This window comes from Tursiops truncatus, chromosome 2 (genome assembly GCF_011762595.2).
Source record: "Tursiops truncatus isolate mTurTru1 chromosome 2, mTurTru1.mat.Y, whole genome shotgun sequence".
Lineage (NCBI taxonomy): Eukaryota > Metazoa > Chordata > Mammalia > Artiodactyla > Delphinidae > Tursiops > Tursiops truncatus.
The window spans coordinates 85,003,305-85,021,050 of record NC_047035.1 but is presented as its reverse complement, the minus strand read 5'-3'; the positions used below and the strand labels follow the sequence as shown (position 1 = coordinate 85,021,050).

The following is a 17,746-nucleotide window of genomic DNA, read 5'->3' as shown; positions in this document are numbered from 1 at the left end:
GAGCCCCCTGCCTATGACGTGGTCTCTGCCCCAGGCCCGAGAACTGTCTTGCCTGGATGTTCACCTGGACAGCACGGGGAGCACAGCCGAGGCTGCAGGTGAGACCTGCTCAGCATGAGGTCTGGCCTCTGCCTGGAGTGTGGAGGGTTGCTGGGTGTGGCTGGGGAACCTGTCCAGCAGGAGGCTGCCCACACAGCGCAAAGGCAACTGGTCTCCTCTGGGCAGGAGAGTCCCCCTGACCTGGGGGAAGGCCTGTCACTGGAGGTGGGAGTCCCATGGGGGGTGTGGGGAGAGCCCTCTCCAGAATGCTGTTTGCCATGGTCCAGCCACCCGGCCTCCCCCATGGCCTGGGCAGTACTGCTGGTTTCCTGGATCCTAGCTGGGGTTCCGGGCTCTTGTTTCCCTTGTGCTAACCTGTCCACTCTCTCCCTAGATCAGGATGAGCTGGAGCTGGAGCTGGTGCTGAAGGGCTCATATGAGGACACACAGACATCTGCCCTGGGAACAGCCTCTGCCTTCCGCTTCCACTACATGGCAGCCCAGGAGGCAGAGCTGAGTGGGTGCCTGAGGGTAGGTTTTGGCTCTGGAGCTCCCCTGCCGACCCCAGCCTCGGGCCAGCTCCACCTGCTGCAGGCTTCTCTCTGGCCGTCCGCCTGCCAAGGTCAGGGCCCTGTGGCCTTGTCAGCCTCCCCCAGTTAGGCACCGTGCCCTTGGCAGACAGGGAGGATCACCAGGGGCCTCGCGTGGGCATGGGGGGCTGCTGTGCCATGTCGGTCTTTGTTTGAAGTCTTCAATGTCTCCTCCGATAAGGCTCCTAGAATAAAATCCCATGTCTGCGTCCATAGGCCCTGCATAACCTGGCCCCTGCGCACCTCTGTTGCCTCATTTTCTTCCATGCTCCCCCTCATTCACGATGCTCCAGCCATATTCGTCTCTTCTTGCTTTTCCAACATACCAAGTGCTTTCCCTGTCCTCCTGCGGCTCCTTCCGAGGCTGCCTGCTCCTCTTTCTCCTCCTCCTTTAGACCTCAGCTCAGATGGCATCTCTTCAGAGGCCCTCCTTGACCGCCCCCCACATCTTAAACAGATTCTACATACCCCACCTTTGGTTACTCTATCACATCACCCTGCTTATTTCCTTTACAATACTTACTAATGTCAGTTCGTTACCTGTTTCTTTATAAGTTCATGCACATGACTCAGAATAATAAATAAACACATATCAGCTATTAATACACTAAATAAATATAAGATATGCTTATTTTTTTATTTTTATTATTTTTTTTGCGGTACACGGGCCTCTCACTGTTGTGGCCTCTCCCGGTGCGGAGCACAGGCTCCGGACACGCAGGCTCAGCGGCCATGGCTCACGGGCCCAGCCGCTCCACGGCATGTGGGATCTTCCCAGACCGGGGCACGAATCCGTGTCCCCTGCATTGGCAGGCGGACTCTCAACCACTGCGCCACCAGGGAAGCCCCCTATGCTTATTATTTTTTATTGAAGTTTAGTTGATTTATAATATTATGTTAGTTTCAGGTGTATAGCAAAGTGATTCAGTTAGCTATTATTATTTTTGTAATGATTAGTAATTGTAATTTTTTAATTACAATAATTGTAAATACTGTAATTATTTTTGTATTATCAGGGAGGGCCTGTGTCTGTCCAGATCGCTGTCTAGATACTCAGTAAGGATTTGTTGAGTGGGTGAATGAATGAATGACTTTTCTTTCCAGACCTCTAAAAGCAACGGCTGGAACTCAGGCAACTCAGATGCGTACCTCACTGTACCCCTAAGGTCCTTGGCCATGGGGGAGGAGGTGACAGTTGATGTTCCTGCTACAAATGTAAGTGGCCTCAGCTGGCTGGGAAGTGCCAGTGAGAATAAAGACCCCAAGGCCCCCACGGGATACCCACACTCCCTTCAGGGTCTAGGACATTCTGAGTGGGATCTCTTGTTTTGATTTCAGGCCCCAGGAGTGAAGCTGCAGCTCAAGGCTGAGAGCTGGTAAGGGACATTCATATCTGCGGGAGACAGGGGTAGTCACGGGGCTAGGGAGTGTGTGGAAAGTGTGGTCCTGGGGGTTGGGAGCAAGGAGTTTATCTGGCAGCTATTGTGGGCTCGACCAGCCAGTAGCTGAGCTATGCAGGTGCCCCCTGATCCTTGGATCCTCCACTGCCCCAGCCCGAAGGAGCTGGCTGTACATCTGGGCTTCGATTTGTGTGCGGAGGAGAAAGCCTTCCTGAGGAGTAGGAAGCAGGTGGTGGCCAAGGCCCTGAAGCAGGCCCTGCAGCTGGACAGAGACCTACAGGAAGATGAGGTTTGTGGGGGAAGGGGGATATGGGTACAGATACCTTGCACTCACCTTAAGGGAGTGCCTGATTGCTATGCCCTCTCCAGATACTCCAGTCAGCAGAGACTGAGGAGTGGGCATATGTGGGGAGATGTGGGGCATGGGGAAGCTCTCTTTGGGGATCTATCCAAGGCTGAGAGCTGTCATTTGCTGGGGAGGAGCCGGGCGCTAGCTCTAACCCTGACTCCTTCAGGCTCTGACCTCGTGGTCCCTTGCCTGGAGGCAGGAGGCAGCTCCATCCCTGTCCTTGTTAAGCCAACCTGTGTCTGTGCAACCCAGGTCCCCGTCGTGGGCATCATGGCCACAGGAGGAGGTGCCCGGGCCATGACCTCTCTCTATGGCCACCTGTTGGCCCTGCAGAAGCTGGACCTTCTGGACTGTGTGACCTACTTCAGTGGCATCTCGGGCTCTACATGGTGAGGGCCCTTGGGACTTGGAAGAACAGAGATGATCAGGCCCCAAGGGGAAATGGAGTGGACGTCAGAGGGGCCCTCTAAGTGGGTGTGAGCAGTATGTTCTGATGGGTGCCAAGTGACTTTCTCAAAAGCGGGGAAACGGACATTCAGAGGTCCTGCCATGAGCAAGGCATTGCAGGACATCCATTCCATGCTACTGATCCAGAAGGAGCTGGGTTTGAGTTTCTGCAGCACTACTTACTGGCTAGGTGACTTTGGGCAACTTATTTCCCCTGCTTCTCAGTCGACTCATCTCCAAAGTGGGGGAAATAATACTACATACTCCATAGGACTGGAGTGGGACAGCCCAAGTAAAGCACTTAACATGTCTGACACTTACCAGGAGCTCCAAATTGGTAGCTTTTTTTCCTTTAATTGTCATTGCCTCATTTAATCCTCACAACACTCTCTGGGGTCGTTTCTCTTATTGTATAGTATAGATGAGGAAACTGAGGTCAAGAGATGCTATTTTACCTAAAGACAACATTGCCACACTATGCTCCACTCTGCCTATGACGAAGTGGAAATTTTCACTATTAGAGATTCATTCCTTTGAGTCTTATCGAAATGTGACTTTAAGGAGTAAAAGAGGAGTAAACTCAGAGTTTAGGTGACAGCTGTTGACAAGCAGAGTCTTAAAGGGCTTCAGGACGGATCTATAAAGATGGGAGTAGGAGTCTACAGCTGTGCTGTACAATACAGTAGCCACTAGTCACGTGTGGTTATTGACCACTTGAAATGTGGCTAGTCCAAACTGAGATGTGTTAAATATAAAATGCACAGTGAATTCTGAAAGAACAGTTTGAAAAGAATATTTATATTAATTTTCATATCGATTACACACTGAAATGATAATTTTAGATACTGAATTAAATGAAATATACTGTTAAAATTAATTTTTCAGATCTTTTTTTACTTTTTGAAAATGTGGTTACTACGAAAATTTAAATTACATATGTGGCTCACATTCTATTTATATTGGACAGTACAGATCAAGAAGGAGAGAATGCCCTGAGGCAGTTTCCAGATAGGTGGGGCTTTGGCAGCCAGAGCCACGTGTTGGGAGAAGTCGGAGGGTGGAAGTTGGAGTTGCAGCGACCCATGCTGGGCCTTGACCTCAGACTGTAATGTCCCTTTGTTCTCTCAGGACGATGGCCTATCTGTATGGGGACCCTGAGTGGTCGCAGAGGGACCTGAAGGGACCCATCGGACACGCCCGGGAGCACCTGGCCAAGAGCAAGCTGGAGGCCTTCTCTCCTGAGCGCCTGGCGAGCTACTATCGGGAGCTGGAACAACGGGCTGAGCAGGGCCACCCCACGACCTTTGTGGACCTGTGGGGTCTGGTGCTGGAGTTTGCGCTGCACGGACAGGTAGGGCCCCTGCGCATGCGAGGCAGAGCCTATGTGCAAGGGTGAGGGCTGGGACAGCCTTGTGACTAGCTGACGTGTGCACACACATTTCCTGCTGGGTAAGAGGCCAGTGGTTAAGGGATGTGGGAACTGCTGTACTTCCTTGTCTGCCAACTTTGGGATGCCGACATTTTGAATCAGGTTATTCTTCAATTGATTGCCATGAAACAGAAATTTCTGGGTCTCCCAAGAGCTAAGGACCAATGTCAAAGTCAGTTAAGCATCGTGTTAAAGAGTCAGTGAGGTTTTTGGAACAGCTTTCATTTTATTTTATTTATACTGTAATATGAAATGTATTTTTCTTCATCTTCATGGTAGTGTTAAAAGCACAGACTCGGGCTTCCCTGGTGGCGCAGTGGTTGAGAATCCACCTGCCGATGCAGGGGACACGGGTTCGTGCCCCAGTCCGGGAAGATCCCACATGCCGTGGAGCGGCTGGGCCCGTGAGCCATGGTCGCTGAGCCTGCGCGTCTGGAGCCTGTTGCTCCGCAACGGGAGAGGCCACAACAGAGAGAGGCCCGCGTACGGCAAAAAAAAAAAAAAAGCACAGACTCTGGAGCCAGATTTCCTAGATTCTAATCCCAGTGTCTCTTACCAGCTATGTGTCCTTAGGCAAACTACTTAACCTCTCTGTGCCTCAGTTTTTTTCATCTGTACAATGAGGATGAGAAGAGTACTTAACACATAGGGTTGCTGTGAGCACTCAGTGGCGCCTTGGCATAGAGTAAGCATTAAGTGTTAGCTATTCTGTTTCTTTACTATTATCCTAACACCATTAATACAAAACTGAGCAAATAAATTTTTTATGCGTTGCTTCTTTAAGGAAAGCTTAGTAAGTTAATTGCTGAATCTTACATTAACTGATGTAATTATTAAAATCAGGAATTTTTTTCACATTGTTGTTTTACCACATATAGTTATCTGAACAAAGTTTCTTTTAAAGCATTTGAAACAGCTAAAACACAGAAAGTATTTTTAACATGTATAACAAAAAAGTAAACTATCAAATATATTAGCACAGGAAAGATTCTTACGTTTCTTATCTTTGGATATCAGGTGTTTGACCAAGAATGATTAGCGTGTAAACTAATGCCAAAAGTGAATTTGTTTTAACTTTTTTCTTTAAATTTTATTCTTGTTGGCAAGCACAGTGCTACTTGGAAATTACCAACCATTCTTGTTTTTTAGTTATTAGTTTAAAAATATTTATTATAAAATATTAATATAAAAAATTTATCACAATGATCTTCAGACATAAGAAAATGCATAAAGCATGAAGAATAATATAAGGAATATGCATGATCTCACTAATCAGCCTAAGAAGTGAAATATTACAGATAGAGCCAAAGCCCCCCCTGTGGGCCCCCCTTTCAGTCCCATTTCCCTCCCACCCCCAGAGGTAACCACCATCCTGAATTTAGTTTTATCATCACATACATATCTGCAATCTGTACACTTTATAATATTATATAATATATAACATATTTTATAAACCTTTATTATATACTTTATTAGATATATGTTTATTATGCATACTTTTATTAAAAATATATATCCTTAAGAAAAATGTAATATTATTTGTACAATGGTTTTGTAGAAGTCTCCCTGTGCCCTTGTGTTAGAGATTCTCTAATCCTTGAAGAGAGATGATAGCCAGTAGTGGAATTGTTAGGCCATTGGGTAGTGTATCTTCAACTTTTCTAACTATTGACAAGTTGTTCTCCAAAAAGGTTGTATTAATTCACACTCCCACCACCAGTGTATCATAGTTTCTTTTTCTCTACATGCTCTTCACACTTTTAAATGTTTTTTCATTTTATGGGTGTGAAAGGAAATTTTATTGTAGTTTTCCATTTCCTTGGTTTTTAGTGAGAGTGAGCATATTTTCAAGTATATTTGTCATTGGGACATCCTCTTTTTTTTAATGCTAACTTCTTTAAAACAATTATTTATTTTATTTATTTATTTTTGGCTGTGTTGGGTCTTCGTTGCTGTGGGCGGGCTTTCTCTAGTTGCAGCGGGCAGGGGCTGCTCTTCGTTGAGGTGTGCAGGCTTCTCACTGCAGTGGCTTCCCTTGTTTCGGAGCACGGGCTCTAGGTGCGTGGGCTTTGGTAGTTGTGGCACACGGGCTCAGTAGCTGTGGCTCGCGGGCTCTAGAGCACAGGCTCAGTAGTTGTGGTGCACGGGCTTAGTTGCTCCGTGGCATGTGGGATCTTCCCGGACCAGGGCTCAAACCTGTGTCCCCTGCATTGGCAGGCAGATTCTTAGCCAATAGGGAGTCCCTCTATTCCATTCTAATGGGGCTCATTCTCTATCCCTGTGCCAATCCTGCCCTGGCTTAGTTACTACCTTTGTGATAAATCTCAGTTTCTGATAGGGCAAATTTACCCCCATCTGCCACCTTGGTTCTCAGAATTATCTTGGCCACTTTTGGCCCTTTGCCCTCCTATATACATAATAGAATCAGTTAGTCAAGTTTCATGATAAATATTGTTGGGATCTTTGTCGAAATGGCATGGAATTTATAAAACCAACATAATTCCTTGAAATGTTTTTATCTTATTAATATATCCCATGTATTCTTTGGATCTACTGTTCAAGTTCATGTTTGGTTTTGAGGGTGCTGTGTTTTATTAACTGACTTTTCTGCCTGGTGGCAACAATTAATTACTATAGAGTGGGGAAAGCTTGTTTTAACAGTTCATTTTATGAAGTGCTAGAAAATGCAATTTGATCCTAGGCTGTAAAGAAGACATATTTAATTACATTTGATCCTCCAGTAATGACTTAATACAGGGTTTTATGGACACAGTTTGTAGTCATTTTAAAAAAGACAAACTTATTGTTCACAAGAATAAAAATCCTTGCGATATTACTGAACATCAACGCATTCTTTAAAATGAGTACCCATGCAGTTTAAAAAATTTTGTCACAATGTGAAAGCTTTGCAAATATTGTTTCTTTTTTTTTCTTAGTCATCATGCTTTCTCTCTTAAAGCTCACATTTTTAAAATAATTCTTTATTGAGAAAAATTTAGTGTTGATTTCAAATTTGCCTTTAGATAAAAATAAGTATTTATTATCTCTATACTATACAGAGCTACAGTACCAAAAGTCATTTTAAGTGGTCAGAAAATATAACTCCATATATAACAAATCACAATTTCATTAATACTAAGTATTATTAGAGAAATATTATACCCTGAAACTTAGAACAAATTACTTAGTCTATATACTTTTATAATATTACTTCAGTTTTTATAAGAACCCACTTACAAAATACACCTGTTGTAATCAGTGCTTCTCAAATTATCTCTTTGAAACTTTGTTTTTACTCTCTTGCTGGCAAACACTGAAAGGCTTAGAAGCTGCTCACCATTCTTCAAGGAGAAACTTACAGTTTTTCTCCTATCTTTTCCTGAGTTAAAAAGGTCTTACATATTTTTCTTCAACTCTAGACAAAAGGTTTTATATACACTTTAGTGCCACCCTGTGCAAGACCCAGATCACACTGACAGACCACCAACTGCACCCAGCTCCCACCCTCCAGGTGGGACCCTTGAGTCATCAGAGTGGTGTTCTGCAGGGTTGGGGACCCTCATTTGGAAACTGGGGGGGGGGGGGTGCGGGTAGAGATCCAGAGATTTGCCATGACTTACTGGTGAGCTATTAAAAGGAAAAGGAATACTGGGTGCTGTTTCAGTTGATAGAGAGGTGTGCTGACCCTTTTCCAAGGCTTTCCCAGGGCAGAAATTGCATCTGTAGTAAAAGATTGTACACGTCAAAAGAGCAGGCAAACAGGATTCCTAAATAAAAGACTTTGAGAAAGGAAATCACAGGTATTCATCAAGCCCCCTCCCTCCTCAGCACACATACATACTCACACCCACAGGACTAACTTGTAAATATAACAAATGCTCAGTGCCAGGCCGCTTGAGCCGTATTTGGAGAATTTCCTGTGGATTCCCCATAACTCAAGTCGTATTGGGTACCACTGAAGAACTGGAGGAAAAGGTGACTGTGACCTGAGTGCTCTCACTGTGTGACAGAGGGCTGCCAGGGGAAGGGAAGCACACCAGGTGTGCTGAGGCTTTGTCATGGTTGTGGGAGCCGGACTCCCTGTTGGATGGGCTAGGCTAGAGTCCCGGGATGCACATCTGGCTGATCATCAGAATCACCTGGGGAGGTTTTAAAAAGACAAATTCCTAAGTGGCTTCTGATGATTCTCAGAAGAGACCCAGTCATCTGTATATTTAACTCTAAGTAAATCTGATGATAAAGGTTGATATGGCAGGGTGGGAACCTCCTAGGTCTAGCTGCTGAGTGGGGTGCCTTCCAGCTCAGAGAGCCTAAGAGAGAGGTGGTGCGTTCATGGTACACATACTGCTCCATGAGTAACAACCCAGGGCCTGTGGCAGCAGGATCCTTCCCCAGGTGGGGTTCCAGGCAGTCACCACCCTTAACCTTGCTGAGGCTTGAGATGAACTCTATTTTCATTTCTGGTCCGGGATAGAAGGAGACCTTTCTGTTCCCCTAGAATTCAGTGAGGCTCTGTGGAGGCTTCCCCAAAAGGCAAGCCAGAGACCTTGCCAGAGCTTGGAGTTCTATTGGAGGGAAAATTAGAAACAAAAGGCAAGGATAAATAGTGGGGTACAACTTTGTACTGTGCAAAGCAGGAAAGGTGGAGATGAGGATGTCAGGAGAGTGTTTGGCAGGGGCTGAAACTTGAACTGGTCCAGATGAACCTAGAAGGGGCAGCCCATCCCCTGGCAAAGCTTACAATGTACACTGAAGGGGGATTTCTGAGTCCTTTCTGGAAGGCAGCGTCTGTGTGTGTGTGTGTGTGTGTGTGTGTGTGTGTGTGTGTGTGTGTGTGTGCGCGCGCGCGTGCGTGTGCCTTTGTGCCTGTGCATCAGGGTCCATGTACCCTCCATGCTTCAACCCATAAAGATGGGCCACTGGAACCACAGGATGCAGGGGTGGGTGTCACTGTTGACACTGTGGTCCTTGTGAACAGTGCTGTCTGCAGATACGCAGTGCACAGCCCTACATGGAGACCCCGACGCTCCTCACCCCCAGCCTGTGCTCCCACCCTGCCTCGAGGGTGCTCCCAACCTTACTTTGGCCCTCACGCCCCCACCCCAGGTGATGGATCAGAAGCTGTCAGGACAGAGAGCTGCGCTGGAGCGGGGCCAGAACCCTCTGCCCCTCTACCTGAGCCTCAATGTCAAAGAGAACAATCTGCAGACCCCGGACTTCAAGGGTACAGTCCTCAGTCCTGTCCACTCCACCCTCCAACACACACACGTGCATGCACACCTCCTTTGCACCCTGAGGGCCCCCAGAGAATTCACACAGGAAACTCCTGCACAGATGGCCAGCCTTCTGGAAGGATGGTGGTTCTGATTGCCTGATGAGGCAGCCAGCAGAGCTCGCCGTCCTGGGGCAGGGCTGTGGTGGTGAGGATGTAGACAAGGGGCTGGGTGGGGGAGAGGTCAGTTCAACAGTCAGCCGGGCGGGGAGGAGGCGGAGGCCTGCTGGGGAGCAGTGTCTTTGGCCCTTGTCAGAGCTGGGGCTCCCCAAACCCACTGTCCTTTCATTCCTGCCTTTCCCTCCTGGCCCCTCAGAGTGGGTCGAGTTCTCCCCCTATGAGGTCGGGTTCCTGAAGTACGGCGCCTTCATCCCCTCTGAGCTCTTCGGCTCGGACTTCTTCATGGGGCGGCTGATGAGGAGGATCCCTGAGTCCCGCATCTGCTTCCTGGAAGGTGAGTGGTCATCACTCTGAATGCCCTGTACCCAGGTCTGGGCAGAGCACCCGGGGAGGGCAGATATTGAGCTGGGGGGAAGGGCCATTGCAGAGGCAGCCTGCTCCCCCTCCTATTCTCCATCTGCACTCAAGGGTGGGGACCACTGCCTTCCAAGTGATGGGGGGCAGGGCACTGAGGCCTAAGGCTGACCTCTCTTGGGAATTTGGCCTTCAGGTATCTGGAGCAACATTTTCTCCCTGAACTTGCTGGATGCCTGGTATAACCTCACCAGCTCCAGTGATGCCTGGAAGCAGCACATCAAGGACGAGATCAGGAGCCTGGGTAGGAGAGGGAGGCACTGAGGGGAGCCTGCGGTGAAGCCGCTTCCCCTTCAGATGCTACAGGGTCGGCGGGGGGACTGTCGGGGGAGGGAGGGCCAGGCATTTCCAGACCCCTCAATGGACCAATGTCTGCTTCTCTGGGCTCAGAGGAATCTCCTCCCTCCTCGGGGACCTCCTCAGGGCCGGAGGCCTTGTGGCTCCAGCCTGGAACAGCGCTAGCCCAAATGTTGAAGGGCTTCCTGACGAGCAGACCACTCTACCAGCACAGCTCCAACTTCCTCCAGGGCCTCCAGCTGCACCAGGACTACCGTGCCCAGAAGGACTTCTCCACCTGGGCAGGTAAGGGCCACTGCCATGTGTCCCCAGGTAACAAGGTTGGGCTCCTGGGTGGAGATGGACCATGGCTGGGGCTGGCAGAGGCCTGGGGGGTCCCAGCATCCACTCCTGGGGTGTGGCTTGGAGGAGGTCTTGGGAAGGGCTGGGCTGGCACGTGCATTCAGGGAGTGACACCAGGGGTTAGAAGGGGACGTGGAGGCGAGTGCAGTATAAGGGGTGGGTGGGTTATCTGTGTTGGACTTGCTGCCCCTGACTATTGCTACCTCTCCCATCAGACAGCCAGGTAGACTCCTCCGCCGGCCAGCTGACCCCACAGGAGCCCCAGCTCTGCTTGGTGGATGCCGGCTACTTCCTCAACACCAGCTGTCCCTCCATGTTCCGGCCAGGCCGCAGGCTGGACCTCATACTATCCTTCGACTACTCTCTATCCTCGCCCTTTGAGGTGCCGCTGGTCACCCCATGGGAACCCCAGACCCTTCGCCCACCCAGGCCATGCTCCAGGGACGAGCAGCAGGGCCACTGGCCCAGACCTTCTGGGTCCCCAGGGGGAGGGAGAGATGACAGGCTGTGACTCAAAGGCTCCTGCCAGGGTTGGGAAGGGCTGTGGAGGTGCTGGGGCCCTGGGCTCCCAAGAACGGTAGACAGGGAGGAAGCTCGCCATGCCCACCCCAAGAGGAACCGCCGGACAGAGCTAGGAGGAGAGCCTGGCCTGTCCACGTCCATCCTCCCAGGGGCCTCCCTGAGGACTCTGGGGAAGGGGGTGGGTAGGGCTGTGAGACAGAAGTGGGTCCCCTACTGAGGCCCTGGAGGCTCTGAGATTGAATATCCCAGAAACAGCAATCCCATATGGGGTGCAAGATCTGTGCCCCACCTAAAGATTTTAGTCAAACAATACTGCAGACCACCGGGATCCTTTGCTTCCCTCCGAGGCACTGTGTAGCTTGACTGGGCCACGAGCAGGACAGAATCAGGTTGTCTTGAGCAGTCAGTTTGGGCTGGAGCTGTCCTAGCATCTTCTAGAGTGCTGACCTGGGATGACTGGGAAGTAGCCATTGCTCTCTGAGCCCCCTCTGCCCCACCAGGTGCTGCAGCAGACGGAGCTAGACTGCCGGGCCCGGGGGCTGCCGTTCCCCCGTGTGGAGCCCAGTCCTCAGGACCGACGCCAGCCCTGGGAGTGCCACCTCTTCTCAGACCCCACCTGCCCTGATGCCCCTGTCGTGCTTCACTTCCCGCTGGTAAACGCCTCCTTCAGGGACCACTCAGCCCCAGGTGAGGCAGCCCCCCTTCCTAACAGCCTGGAAGCCTGGCCCCTCAGAGGCACCGCTCTGGGCCCTCCCAGTGCCCCTGCAGCCAGCAGAGGCAGGAGTCTTAAGGCTAGTCCCACCCAGTCTGGGACATGGCAATACCCTGGCCTGTTGTGGATGCCCAGATCCCTGCAGAGGCCCTCCGTCTGCAAAGCCACTGGGCTGGTGTCCTCTTTGTCATGACCCCAGGCTCCTTTGGCCTCCCCCTCCCCATGCCCGTCACTACAACTGGGCTCTGCTCCCCTGCTCTATGGCAGGGGCCATGTATGGGAATCCCTGCACTGTCACCGTCCACCACTACTGCGCACCACATTGTTGGAGGACTTCCTAAAGGCCCCCCAGGCTGGACAGCCAGAAAAGAGAAGCCCCAGTCCCCTCTCTCTCAGATTCCCCTAAACCTGTCTGGGGTCACAATTGGCCTCTCTGTCATTCTACCGCAGACCATTCTGGGGTCCTTTCTTAGGGAGCTGGGCCTCTACTCCAGGGCCCCCGAAATCTGAACTCTCATCACATTCCTTCTAATCCTCGCCTCCCACCAACTGGTCAGACTTTTATCCCCTTTTGATGGGAAAACCTAATTCTGCCTTTGTGCAATCTTCTGGCTTTCTAGTTCCTGCCATAATTCCAAACCTTCTAGCTTTACTCTTAACATGCTAAGCCCGCATCTTGGGAGTCTCTTTCTCTCTCAACAAAGACTGTTTCTTGCAAAGCAAAAGCTCTTTGGTTTTCAGACGCTTGCTTCCATCATGAGTTTTAAGAATCCACCCACTAACCTAAAGGGCTTTGTTTTTCTGCTGCTTCCGCCTTACCCCTGGGGGTGAGGTGGATACCAGGGTGGGGGCCTGAACAGTGGAAGATGTGTAATGCTGTGAGAAAATGTGGGAAGCAGCACATGCGTCATACCTCAAAATAGCATCCTGCTATCCACAGTTATAGTTCTGGGCAAAGGACACGGGGCTGGGAGGAACCCCTTCAGTGGGGAGCAGCTCACCCCTGTGTCCAGCCACCAGGAGCCGTTCTGCCAGCTGTGGAGGCCTCTGGGCCCTGCGCCTAACCCCCTTCCACCCCTGGACAGGTGTCCAGCGCAGCCCTGCAGAGCTCCCGGCCGGCCAGGTGGATCTCACGGGGGACAACTCCCCCTATTCCATGTTCAACATGACCTACAAGGAGGAAGACTTTGACCGCCTGCTGCAGCTCAGTGACTACAACGTACGGAACAGCCAGGGCACCATCCTGCAGGCTTTGAGGACCTCTCTGAGGCACCGGGCCCCGGGGGCCAGGCCTCCAGGGCCGCAGACTTGAGACTTCTCGGGGTCCCCAAGATTTGAGGGCCACACTCTGATCCTGGGGGCTGGGGGCTTAACCCACCTGCAGTGGGTACAGCCACGGCCCTCACGGGGCTGGAGTTCCCGGGCTCTCCCAGGCCTGGGCTGCCTCTGCGGCTGGTCTCATCGCCCAGAGGGGCTGTGTCCCACCCAGAGTTCTCCCTCACCTTCATAGCTGGTTTTGGAGGAGCTGACAACAAACTCCTTACCAGGCCAGCATATAGAACAGCTGGTTCGACCAAACATTTACACGTAGTTCTTTTCACGCCTGAACAGAATGGAGTTGAGGTGCCAGGCCAGGAGTGGAGACAGGCAGGGCAGGGGAGGGCCTGGAAGGTGGCTCCAGGTATCAGGAATCACAGTACGTCCTGACAGGCTCCCCTTACTGCCTCTGCTCCTCTCCTCTTATACTATTTTGACGCAACTTTAGTGAGATATAATCCACATGCCATATAATTCATCCATCTAAAGTATGTAATTCAATGGCTTTTACTATATATTCAGAGTTGTGAAAGCATCGCCACAATCAATTTGAGAACATTTTCATTAACCCAAAAAGGAACCCCTCATCCCTTCACTGTCAACCTCAAACCACACCCACCCCAGCCCTAGGCAACCACTAATCTACTTTCTGTTTCTTTAGATTTGCTTATTTTGGACACTCCATATAGATGGAATCATAGAATATGTAGCCTTTTGTGTCTGGTTTCTTTCACTTAGCGTAATATTTTCAGGATTCATCCATGATGTAGCAGGTATCAGTACTTCATCCCTTTTACGGCTGTGTAATACTCCACTGTATAGATATACCACACTTTATTCATGGGCTGATGGACATTTGGATTGTTTCTGCTATTTTTGGTTATTATGAATAATGCTGCTATGAACATTCATGTACAATTCTTTTGTGTGGACAATGTTTTTACTTCTGTTGCATGTACACCTAGGAGTGAAATTGCTGGGCCATAGTCTTTTGAGGAACTGCCAGACTGTTTTCCAAAGTACCTGCACCATTTTACATTCCTGTCAGCATTGTATGAGGGTTCCACTTTCTCCACATCTTTGCCACCTCTTGTTACTGTCTTTTTTATTATAACTATCCTAGTGTGTGAAGTGGTATCTTGTATGTGTTTCCATAATGTTGATGTTAAGGATCTTTTCACATATTTATTGGCCTTTTGTATATCTTTTTTTTTTTATAAGTGTATGTATTTATTTTTGGCTGCGTTGGTTATTCATTGCTGTGTGCGGGCTTTTCTCTAGTTGCAGCGAGCGGGGGCTACTCTTCGTTGCAGTGTGCAGGCTTCTCATTGCAGTGGCTTCTCTTGTTGTGGAGCACAGGCTCTAGGCATGCGGGCTTCAGTAGTTATGGCACATGGGCTCAGTAGTTGTGGCTCATGGGCTCTAGAGCGCAGGCTCAGTAGTTGTGGTACACAGGCTGAGTTGCTCCACAGCATGTGAGATCTTCCTGGACCAGGGCTTGAACCCGTGTCCCTTGCATTGGCAGGTGGATTCTTAACCACTGTGCCACCAGGGAAGTCCCTGTATGTCTTCTTTAGAGAAATATCTATTCAGATCTTTTGCCCATTTTAATTGGATTATTTGTCTTTTTGTTGAATTGAGAAAGTTCTTCATGTGTTCTCTGATTTGATATATGATTTGCAGTGTTTCTCCCAGTCTGTGGGTTGTCTTTTCACTTTCTTGATGATATCCTCTGCAGCACGGAAGTTTCTGATTTTGATGGTTCCCAGTTTATCTAAATTTTCTTTTGCTGCTTGTGCTTTTGGTGGAGTATTTAAGAAGCCATTGCCTAATCCAAGATCATGAAGATTTACACCTATGCTTTCTTCTAATGGTTTTATCGTTTTAGCCCCTACATTTAGGTCTTCCATCATTTTGAGTTAACATTTGTATATGTGTGAAGTAGGGGTTCAACTTCATTCTTTTGCAAGTGAATATCCAGTTCTTCCAGCCATTTGCTGAAAAGGCTGTTCTTTTCCCATTGAATTGTCTTGACACCTTCAGTTGAAAATCATTTAGCTGTAAATGTGAGCGTTTATTTCTGGACTCTGATTCTATTTCATTGATCTGTTTGTCTATCCTTATGCTCATATCACAGTGTCTTCATTACGGTAGCTTTGTAGTAAGTTTTGAAATCAGGAAGTATGAGTCCTCCAACTTTGTTCTTTCTTTTCAAGATTGTTTCGGCTATTCAGGGTCCCTTGAATTTCCATATGAATATTAGGATTAGCTTGTCAATTTGTGCAAAGAAGATAGCTGGGGATTTTGATGGAGATTGAATTGAAGCTATAGATGAATTTGGGGGGCACTGCGTCTTAATTTTAAGTTTTCCAATTCATGAAGATGTGCTGTCTTTACATTTATTTAGGTCTTTAATTTCCTTCTACAATGTTTTGTAGTTTTCAGTGAGCAAGTCTTACACTTGTTTTGTTAAGTTTATTCCTAAGTATTTTGTTCTCTTTAATGCTATTATCAATTGAGTTCTTTTCTTAATTTTCTTTTTGAATTGCTCATTTCTATTATAAAGAGATAAAATTGATGCTTTTGTATATTAATCGTGCATCCTGTAATCTTGCTGAACTTGTTTAATGGCTCTAATAGTTTTCTCTTTTTCTTTTTTGACTCCTTAAGATTCTCTACATATAAGATCATGTCACCTGCAAATAGAGATGGTTTTACTTCTTTATTTCTGCTCCAGATGCCATTTATTTCTTTTTCTTTTCCTGACTAGAACAGTATAATGTTGACTAGAAGTGGCAAGAGCAGACATACTTGTCTTGTACATAATATTGGAAGGAAAGCATTTTTTCTTAGATGCCCTTTAGCAGGTTGAGGTAGTTCCCTTCTATTCCTAGCTCCTTTAGTGTTTTTTATCATGCAAGGTGTTGAATTTTGTCAAATGCTTTTTCTGTGTCTATTGAGACAATCATATTTTTTCCCCTTTATTCTTTAATGTGCTATGTGGCAATAATGGATTTTTTGGATGTTAAACCAACTTGGCACTACTGGGATAAATCCCACTTGGTCATGGTATATAATCCAGTTTATGTATTGCTACTATACTCACTTATGATCTCCCACACTCAAAGGGGACACACACACACACACACTCACATACAACTCTGGCTGCCCTGGCAGCATGTAGGTGTCACAGTGACAGACCGTGGCCCTCATCGGATGACCTCTCCTCAGGACATCCTTCCCTCTGTCTCTCATGTATTTGGCTTTATTTTGATTCTACAATTTCTCCATTTTATCACAAACTCTTATTTTTCAGTGATGTCGATGATGGTATCTACTGGCTTGAGTAGGAAAACACACTCCAGTTTCTCCTTTATTTCTCAAACAGAACACCTCTGACACTTCTGGTCACCAAAGGAGTGGGGCTTTCTTCCATACCAAGCGATTCTCTGCAACATCAGCTGGGTGTCCTACAATTCACCTCAATTCTGACACTATCTACCTGGAGTTAGCATCAGATCACAGGTTAAGGGATCAGCCCCATGAGACTGCGTCCGCTTCACATGTCAATTGCAAGTCCCAGGTTGTTATCTGTATTTCTGACTAGTCAGCTATAAGTTAGGGTTCCCATGACCCCTTTCTTGGATTCGATAATTAGCTAGAATGGCTTACAGGATACAGGGAAACACGTTTACCAGTTTATTCGATACAGATGAACAGCCTGAAGAAGGACATAGGGTGAGGTTTGGAAGGCTCCCAAGTGCAGGAGCTTCTGTCTCCGTAGAGTTGGGGGTGTGTGTGTGCAAAGCCCCTACATTGCAGTGGAAAGAGAATGCTTTTACAGAGAGGAAAAGGAAGCTGGGAGGGGTCTAGTAAGCGGAGTCCATGGCTTTTCATTGGCTGAGTCCTTGCCAGGAAAGGAGTCTTTCTTCTTCCTGTTGGTCTCTGCTATTGTTCATAGTGCATGAGAACACCCCCTTCTGGCCTCCCGACTCTACCTGAGGTTTCTGTTTATTAATTTTTTACACTGTAAATCACCTCATACAAGCCCAAATCCTACAATAAGCCCCTCCTACCTCCTACTTACTGAGACACTCCATGGTTCCCCACAGTGTACGTTCTCCTTGGTTGCAACAAGTACCAATAAACTCAAATTCATTCAACTACAGTGATGTTCCTGGGTGTCTTTGGCTGGTGGGTATCAACAGGGGTAAAGCAACTTGCTAAGATCACTAAGCTCAGGAGTGGCAAAGCCAGAGCTGGAACTGGAGGCTTTAAAATCAAGGCCAGGCTTCTAACAGCCACACCACCCTGTGTCTTTGGGCACTTACTTTGGAGCTGGCCCTATTGTACTGTGAAGGATTAACCTGACTTAAAGAGGGGTCTGGCCCCTGGAATGGCCTGCCTGATGGGAGAGTCTTTGTTTGCCTGGGGGCTTTGGCCGCTGGACAGTCTGACAGTGTGATCTGTGATGAGGCCTCTGAAAGAGACTGTTA

At 48.2% G+C, this 17,746-nt stretch overlaps 1 protein-coding gene across 10 annotated transcripts in view; it reads left to right on the top strand.

The window, feature by feature from the left end:
* The window catches only part of PLA2G4D (phospholipase A2 group IVD), a 33,659-nt gene extending 16,241 nt beyond the window's left edge, over nt 1-17,418 (top strand). For 7 of the 10 annotated variants that reach the window (XM_033851529.2, XM_033851534.2, XM_033851533.2 and 4 more), the window contains 14 exons: nt 35-98; nt 434-570; nt 1,734-1,844; nt 1,968-2,005; nt 2,183-2,318; nt 2,631-2,767; nt 3,954-4,176; nt 9,361-9,478; nt 9,843-9,980; nt 10,197-10,304; nt 10,451-10,642; nt 10,915-11,081; nt 11,722-11,908; nt 13,019-17,418. In XM_033851529.2, the coding sequence (XP_033707420.1) occupies nt 35-98; nt 434-570; nt 1,734-1,844; nt 1,968-2,005; nt 2,183-2,318; nt 2,631-2,767; nt 3,954-4,176; nt 9,361-9,478; nt 9,843-9,980; nt 10,197-10,304; nt 10,451-10,642; nt 10,915-11,081; nt 11,722-11,908; nt 13,019-13,245 (1,983 nt within the window). In that variant the 3' untranslated portion in view covers nt 13,246-17,418. Of the gene's footprint in view, nt 1-34; nt 99-433; nt 571-1,733; nt 1,845-1,967; nt 2,006-2,182; nt 2,319-2,630; nt 2,768-3,953; nt 4,177-9,360; nt 9,479-9,842; nt 9,981-10,196; nt 10,305-10,450; nt 10,643-10,914; nt 11,909-13,018 lie in introns of those variants that run through there. The other 3 variants (XM_033851536.2, XM_033851535.2, XM_073800801.1) reach the window with 3 other exon arrangements.
* The last annotated feature ends 328 nt before the right edge of the window (nt 17,419-17,746 follow it).